Source organism: Medicago truncatula, chromosome 3, assembly GCF_003473485.1.
Source record: "Medicago truncatula cultivar Jemalong A17 chromosome 3, MtrunA17r5.0-ANR, whole genome shotgun sequence".
Classification (NCBI taxonomy): Eukaryota; Viridiplantae; Streptophyta; class Magnoliopsida; order Fabales; family Fabaceae; genus Medicago; species Medicago truncatula.
The window spans coordinates 33,667,715-33,676,823 of NC_053044.1; the positions used below are offsets into that span (position 1 = coordinate 33,667,715).

The window sequence follows — 9,109 nt, forward strand, 5'->3', positions numbered from 1 at the left end:
GTATGTCCATGCATTCATCATCATGTTGAGTCATGGTGAAAAACGAATCAATTATGATTATGTTAGTTTTTGGTGAAGAACATAATAAGGTGGGGATTACGTTAGTGGGTTCTTACGGTAAAATTATCTCCGAAATCCAAAATGGTACCACATGCATGTAGTGATTCCTAGAACATTGCATGCACTTGAAATCGGTGAAATTTGTCATATTTGACTAAGTGACTTGGTGAATATGTACATCGGTGAAATTTGGTGAATATTGCGATTATGTGAAATTGTGGATGTGTATGTGTTGCTTGATATACTAAGATGGTGGTATGATAACATTCATGTGAGTTACTAATGTTGAATATGTATAAGTCATTCATGTGAGTTACTAATGTTGAATATGTATAAGTGTATTTATTTGAATATGTGGTTGACCGCCTGCCTATTTGTATGAATGGGTAGACGGTGTGCAGGAATGATTATCTTATTGCTTGTGAGTTGCTTGAGGACTAGCATGGAGCTACCTTGCTTACCTTTTGCTCGAAGTCTAGTTAGGCTCTGATTAGGGTGTGGAGCATTTATATTTATTGTCTTTTATCTGTTGTTGGATTTGATTTGATGAGACCATGGCTATGTATTTAAAACCTAAGATATGGTGTGGAGATTTTATTACTCATGTTTTTTAGGATTATAGCATGTTGATGAGATTTTATGTATGATGATTTTCTGCTACGTGTTTTTATGAAAAATCAATTTATGCATGTTTTAAGAAAAATGAAGATGTAACATCTAAACTATTTTGATATATGAATTATCTGCATATTTTATTGCTTTCGGGGTTTAGAGTGTTACAAAACATGCCTAAAATGAAATAACCTTTTGCTAAGTAGGAGATGACTCACAAGTTAAATTATCTGACCATATTGGTCCTATGTGTCTAATGAAAAATTAAAACGACATGAAAGTATGACAATTTTGTAATATGATCTAGGGGTAATTGTGAAGTCGGTGGGAGATGTGAACATAATGTAAGATTAATAAGATTTAAGAGTAATTGTGAAGTTAGTGGTAGATGTCAACATAATTTAATATTCTAGTTTTGAACTTGTTTTGAAAAATATCTTTCTTTTGGATGAATCTTATTTGTACCTTTATTTAGGATGAATCTTATTTGTATTTCTTTGTTGGATGAACTTGATTTTAGTTTTACTCTTGGAGGTAGGAAACTAAGTCTGAGGTTGAACTTACATAACTTTGTTTCATCCTTTGTTGATCTATATAAACAGACTTTATTTGATGGTTCATGGCTCCCAGGATCTTTTGTTGATGGTTTATATAAATTGAGATTAGTGGCTCCTAACTCCTATAATTTACAGTAATAAATTATTTATTACATTCATTGGCTCCCTAGCTTTAATGTTAATTGTTTTTTTTAACCAAATAGCTTAGACTCATTGTTTTCAAGAGTCACATTGAATACATGATTATTGTGAATTCTTTTGATGCGTTTGGGAGTTTGAATTTCATTTGATCGTTTTTATGATGTTGAATTTCGATTTCACTTATTTTCTTTGATATATTGATGTGAAATTTCATTCAATATAATTATTGATGATGAGATGAATTCTTGTATATATTAAATATCAAATGTGAAAAATTAAAGCTCATTGTTGATAGGATCACTTTGTCAGTGATCGACACTATTTTAGAACTGAGGCATTATATATGAAAAATTTAAAGCTCGGTATTGATGGAATCATTATTCGGTGATCGACACTATTTTGAAGTTGAGGCATTACATGTGAAAAATTAGAGCTCAATGTTGATTGATCTCTATGCCGGTTGTCAACACTATTCTAAAGCTGATATATTATGTGTGAAAATTAAAGCTCAGTGTTGATAGGATTACTATGTCGGTGATCAACACTATTTTGGAGCTGAGATATTATATACACATGAAATATAGAGCTCAATGTTAATATGATCTTTATGTTGGTGATCAACACTATTTTGGAGTTGAGGCAGTGTGGTTTTCCGTGAACCACATAATTTCTCTGGCTTTGAAGCATTGGAGAGAAATTGAGGACTGACATAGAAAATGATAGTATGATTGGTGATCACGTTGACATATCATTTTCTTGCTACACTCTACACAAATGACTAGTCGACGGAATTGATGGTATTTGTAACCCATGGAAGGTGTTGTATCAATAAGGATATAACTACCGCCATAATTCGATATCATTTAATTTTTGTTGGATGGAGCCTTAATTAAGTGTCGCATCTTGAGATCATTTAGTGGCCACATTAGAAAGCTTGTTATCGGTCCCCGTGAAAGGCAAAGGAAGACTTTGTCTTAGATCTCGGTAATCATGACTATGGCTTCATCAATTAAAAAGTAAATGTGTTCAAATTTCATATAATAGGTGATTTAAATTTTACAAGAAAATCCTAAACCCTCAAATTTTGTTCACTTACGGCTTCAAGCGAACTTAACTCCTTACTCCACAACAACCACCACAGCTGCCCCTCCTGATACCATCTTATAAATCGTGGTTGGGCATAACATAATCCTACAAAACTGACTTGTGAGGTGAGGATTACCCCCACTTATAAACACATTGTCAGGTCATCTCTTATCTGATGTGGGACTCTTTAACAATTTTTTTTGTACTAAGTAATTTCTCCGCTAATATATCTAATCTCAATTATCTCGCGCCAAATGGAGTTTGGTTCGGTCTTAAGCTTCCACCTCCACTTACACAACATGGCCAAATAGAAGAGTTCTATATTTTTAACACCAGTCTTCCTTTCTTCTTGGGATGACACACCTTCTCCCAACTCATCCAATTGATTTTCTTGCTGTCCGCCCCTCATCCCAACTCTTATTTGATTGCATTGTTCTTACTAAAGTTCATGTCTGTATTTCAATTACCTGGTACGTGCACAACGTGACATGAATAATGAAAATGTGCAATGGATATACTTTTCCAGGTTTTTTAGGATATACACTTTTCCTTCCCTAGTTAAATATATAAACATAAAACAAAATGTTTATGATTAAGACATTAGTCTATTTCTGTTTGGATTAGCGATGAGTTCAGTGGCACTGTGATTTTGTAAAGCTTCAAAATATAGTTTTTGCCAAAAGCATAGTGGCTCGTCGTAATTCTTTCAATCTCACCATCAAACCAAACATTCATGTCGGAGCTTGAATAGCTTATGTGTAAAATGAAAAATGAGTTTAAATTATTTTATTTTATATTTAAAATAACCTTTAATCAAATTGCTATCAAAATTCAACAAAACAGTTGCTTCAAATTATAGGGAAATCAAAACGTGCATTGCAGAGTCAGATACTTAGATGGCAACTTTCAGAAATTATAATGAACACACACAAACACTTGTCAAATGTCATCGTTAGCAGACATTTCCATAATATATGAAGCTATATTGTTGAAAAGGCAAAACACTTTTCTGCCTTTTAGGTATGAATACAAATGAAAAAAACACATGAGAAGAATCTATGCAAATATGCAATAATATTATCAGTCACAACAATTAAGTTGCTCACTAAATAAGTAAATAGTACAAATTTTAAGTCTAAATTATGCAATGGAAACAGCTAATAACATTTCCCATTCTTTCGTTTTTATTTGATTAGTGCATTTCACATTCTTTTCACTCACTACTAATAGCTAACATGCACATTATATTTCCAAAGGACATTTCAACATATTGAACTATTGGTAATTTATGTAAAAAAGTAAAAAGACAAAGTAGAAAGAGAAATTAAAGCATAAGATGCTGGTGAGTTATGTGGCTGCAACCCTCGTATCTATAACATGCCAAGAAGTATTTTGTAACCTACAAACCCTTTCAAGTTTGAACCATGAATATCAATCTAATGCAGCTGGAGTTTTCCACTTCTGCATTTAACATTTCTTAATCGAAGAATCCAATGCAGCTTTTGGAAAACTTTGCCATCTTTCGAAACAATCGATGCGACTCTCTTCTGCTAAAAAAAAAAATCGATGCGACTCTCTTCTGCTAAGCAGTTTTGTCTGCTAGGTTGGACCCTTGTAACCATAGTATCGTTTGGGAGACCTTCCAACCGCATCTTTACTAACAAATTAACCGATGTCAAACTCAGCATCCCCCATTTCATCGTCCATGTTAAATGTGTTCTTGTCTTACACATACTACATTGCAGGGTTATGTTTAGACTATATTTTGTCTCAAATTATGTCACCTTAGAACATTCTGATAGGATTAAATGTTATTTTTTTCCAATAATATTGTACTATTTATTTGTATCTCAGCTACTGTATACTATTAATTAGTCTTTTCACCGAAGTTGTGTTACAATAAGGATAATTTAGTCAAAAAAAATTGATTTACCATGGAAATGAGAATAAACCATTTCATGAGACAGAGGTGTAATGAACAGAACTAATCCTAAGTTTCATGCTCTTCCACAGACATATAAAGTAACAGAACTATGCTTAGATGTTCATAACGGTCATAATCCCCAAAATTTAACATCTTAGTGTGTTCTGTCTTATACAGGTCAAATTTCTGTTGAAAGTCTCATCTAGGTACAAGTGAAAACAATTAACAATTTAGTATTTATAAAACACACATGAGCATCACAAAAACCTTGTCGGCTCAAGGATTAGTCTCGTAACATGTCCAAAGGGCCTAAGCCGTTGGAATAACTTGGGGTGCCTACTGGAGTCAAAGATCCTAATTAAGGTGAGTTAGAAAGAAAAACACACACACATGAGCAGCTGTGCAGTATGCGCATTAAAGAACAACAGTTACAACAGGAAAGAGTGCAAATCTGCAATAATCTTATCAGTTACCACAGTCATAAGTTGTACTTACTAATAACTTATATCAATTTTAAGGTTGTGTTTCAGCAGAAACAACCAAATATCAATTTTAAGGTTGTGTTTCAGCAGAAACAACCAAATATGCCTAATTATTACATATAATTCTTAAACCCCTTGTTTCCTCTTAAGAGTTTAATCTTTTATGTACTCACAGGTTGTATCACCAAATAAAATGGTTAATCGATTAAAATTACAGGAAAAACATACGGAAAAATTATTAGACCATCCTGCAATAGATCCTTTTTTTCACTTGCGAATTATCTTTCTCATGTTCCTTGTTTATTACATAAGTCGAACACAATTCAAGTATGCAAGGGAAACAACTAGCATTTCCCATTTCTTTTCATTCACTACTAGTCATTGCTATATACTCAATGACAAACAGCAGAAAAACAAAAAAGACATTTCAACATATAAACTACTTGTAAATTATGTGAAAAACCATAAGCTGTTAATACGGCTACAACTCTCATAACCTGCCATTAAGTATTTGGTAACCTACATAACCTTTGAACCAGGAATGTCAACCCAGTGCAACTGGAGTTCCACTTCCCCACATTCGACATTTCTTAGTCTAAGAACCATGTTTTGGAAAATTTTACCATCTTTCCAAACAATGTGACTCTCTTCTGCTAAGCAATTTTGTCTGCTAGGTTGCACCCTTGTAACTATAGCCTCATTTGGGAGACCTGCCAACCGCATCTTCACTGCTTCAAAAAATGGGCCGATGTCAAACTCAGCGTCCCCCATTTTGTCATCCAAGCTGAATGTGTCCTTATCATACACATACTGCATTGCAAGGTCGTGTTTAGAATATTTTGTCTCAAATTATTTCCTATTTTTTAATATTCAGATAGTATTAATTACAGTTTTTCATCAATATTCTTATTTTTTTATATCTTCTCCATCATACACTAATTAGTCCTTCCACCAAATTCATATTACAATAAGGACAATTTAGTCAAAAAATTGATTTACATAAAAAAAATTAGAGTAAATTATTTTCTTAAGACGTGTATTTTATCTTAACAACGGATAATATGAGACAGAGTGAGTAAGAACTTGAACCAATCCTAAATTCAACAAACCCTATATCTGATAATGTTCATAATCTCCCCAAAATATAACTTATTTTTTATATAAGGTAACTTGGTATGTGTTCTGTCATATACAGATCAAATTTCTGCCAATTGAAAAGTCTTACCATGTTTTCTGTCATATGATAATAGTGATATGCATCGGTAACAACATTGATAATACGGATAGCCAAACCAAAGCAAGAAAATTTCATATCTTTTTAACTCAAATTTTGATTTGAAACACACACGACGTTTAAAGAAAAGTTACTTACGAGATGGATTGGAGTATGAGGGTCTGAAATGGATAAAGTCAAGTCCTCATTCCACTCAGGATTTAGATTCTTCTTCACGACCCTAGTCTTCAGCTTCTGCATCAAACATAAAATGCAGCAATTAGATGGATGTACACAAACAAGAGATGCATAAGGCTGCTACCTATGTAGGACTGATAATTCACATTAAAGGCTTGTCAAATGTCCACACCTACACGATACTGACACATGTAATTACATTTCTATTGTTCTATTTTCTCAAATTACTAATGGTAACAACGTGCCAAGCTGTCAGCTTCGGTGTCAGTGTCTGCGTCTGCGCTGCATAGTGTTGTACCCCTTTACAATCTAACATTAGCTAACACAATAACCCCAATAGGAGAACAACTTATTGTTGATTTTATCGTGCATTCTTACCATATAATATATAGCTATGATTTATTATATTCTTAATTTCCCAAATCATAAATTCCAGACTATCTATCAATAAAATTAACTGAGTTGGAGTGTTGAGTACATAGCCTAATGACAGTATAAAAACAATGATTCAAAAGTCTACTTTGGAATTCTAACAATTTATTTATGAGAACCTCTCTAGCACTAACACTTCTGATCAAAGACGTGTATGTATGACATGTGTTAGTGTGCAACACCGGTACAACACTAACACATGTAATTACACTGAATTATGGTACAACACCGACACATGTAATTACACTGAATTATGTCATTTTTTTCAGATTATTATTGCTGTTGATGTGTCAGTGTCTATGTTGTGTCCGGTGTAAGTGTTTGTGCTTCATAGGTGAAAACATCTCAAACTAAGTTCTAAAACCATCTATGCCTGTTGAGATTAAAATCATGACATGAAAACATACTATACTGTTTGTCACCTAAAAAGTCAAACATTAAAATCAAAGCTAAAGACAGAGAAACAGCAGAGTCAATTAAACACAACAACAAAAAACATAAAAGTGATTAAGATTAGAGAAACAAAATCAAGAGAAAGACTAATTAACAAAAAACACAATCAAAGAAGCTCTAAACAAAATTCTAAAAATTCTGAAAACAAAACAAAACAACCTAATTGATTAACAAAAAGATCAAAGCAAGTGAAGAGAGTTGACCTGTTTTGCCATTTTGATGACAACATAAGGATCACTGCTGACTACATCTCTGATAGCAAGATTAACACCTCTTTGAACATGAATTTTGAGAAGTCCCAATAAATTCTCCATGAACACAGAATGTGTTAGAAAATTCAACAGTGTTGATTTTCAGATAGAAAACGTGATGACAGGAACCTCTGACCAATGTGCATATACTTATACTTATTTGTAATATAAGATATGATTATGATGTTTTTTTTTTGTCCTTTCTTTATTGCAAAAAGGGGTCTAGAAGAAGTGGTATTTTTATTGGCCTGCCATATCATTCATTCAAAAATATTTTTTAATATTATATTGTTTCATATTTTTATAATATAGTAATTAGTAATTTTGAAATTCTAGAATGAATTGATATTCTTACCATTTTAATCAGTATTGTGTGGTGCAGGCGTAATCATACCATAAATAAAAACGCGTCTTTTCTAATATACTCCAAACATGATATAATAATAAACTTTCTCCCATCTCCGTGAGTTTAGTTCAGTTGGTATGCATATTGCATATTATATGCAGGGGTCGGGTTCAAACCTCGGACACTCCACTTCTCCACAATTAAATTGTGGCTCTAGCCACCAGACTACTTGACCAAAAAAATAAACCTTTTGTCAAAAAAATATAATTCACTCATAAGCGTAGTAAAAAAAACAATTATGGCATAGTTATTTAATTTGGTAAGTACGCTAAACATAGAATAGAATCCTAAACTTATTAAAATATAACACCTTTCACTCATAAGCGTACTTTTACGGTCACCGTCAAAAGAAAAGGTACCTTAAGGTTTTCACACATTAAAAGTTGAATGAATAAATAAAAAAAAATTACAAAATTATTTGTATTAATTATGGGGGGAGCTTGTATTTTGAGTTTTAATATGTAGTTTAAATTTAATTTTATATTAAAATATTCCGGCCATATCGATCGTATTTTGAATTTTGAAATTTTTCCGAATCAGCGTATCGGTATCGTATCAAGTATATGGGTTCATAGGTGACAACCTTCTTTCTTGTATTCACATTATGTTTTTACTTTCTTTATCTATTGATTTTTGTGTCAATTCCTCATTTTCTTTGTAAATCAATAATTGTCTCATAAATTGTCTTTGAAATGGTTGTTCAAATAACACAACTTAAATTTATTTCTTAAGATTTCAACTTTGTAATTTAAATATTCTTCTCTTTAAAACATTTGTGGCATCAAATTTTAGAATTAAATGTATTTTTGTTTTTTGTCATTTAGACGAATTTTGATTTACCACATGCCACATCTTTTGTTTTGTATAATCACATGCAACGAACTTCTAAAAACAAACAATCTTTAAATTATAAGGTTGAAAATTTGAAGAAAAAAAATTAAGGAAGTAAATTTAAATTTGTTCAAGCAACATAGAACGAAAATAAATTTAACTCTATTTTTAACTAGATCTGACACATTTAAACAATGATTCAGTCTATTCTATTCTTAAAAAAAGATAGTACACAATATTAATTTAGAAACAAATTAAAAAAATAATTAGTATTTAGTATTAAATTGAAGGTTAAGAAAGCACTATTTTTTGTCAAATGAAAAAAGTACTTACTAATGAGAGAGTACAATTATAGTAAGAATTGGTAACTAAGATTTGCCATGTTTGTAAACTCCACTCAAAAGAGAGAGGATTTGAAAAATCAAGTTACAAAATGTGAACTTGTTCTGTATTTTGACTACAT

General features: G+C 31.9%; 1 protein-coding gene across 1 annotated transcript; it reads right to left on the bottom strand.

The window, feature by feature from the left end:
* Positions 1-5,087: 5,087 nt before the first annotated feature.
* On the bottom strand, positions 5,088-7,555 carry LOC25489268 (protein C2-DOMAIN ABA-RELATED 4). Its single transcript, XM_013605179.3, has 3 exons — positions 7,362-7,555; positions 6,235-6,330; positions 5,088-5,672 (listed from the first exon to the last, which is right to left on the bottom strand). The coding sequence occupies exons 1-3, from the start codon at positions 7,470-7,472 to the stop codon at positions 5,382-5,384; spliced, it is 498 nt and encodes a 165-aa protein (XP_013460633.1). The 5' UTR covers positions 7,473-7,555; the 3' UTR covers positions 5,088-5,381.
* Between the last annotated feature and the right edge of the window lie 1,554 nt (positions 7,556-9,109).

Coding starts and splice junctions, on each gene's coding strand:
- LOC25489268 (XM_013605179.3), bottom strand. CDS start 7,472: ATGGAGAATTTATTGGGACTTCTCAAAATTCATGTTCAAAGAGGTGTT. Junction 6,331..7,361: donor TCATCAAAATGGCAAAACAG/GTCAACTCTCTT, acceptor TGTTTGATGCAG/AAGCTGAAGACTAGGGTCGT. Junction 5,673..6,234: donor CTCATACTCCAATCCATCTC/GTAAGTAACTTT, acceptor CTTGCAATGCAG/TATGTGTATGATAAGGACAC.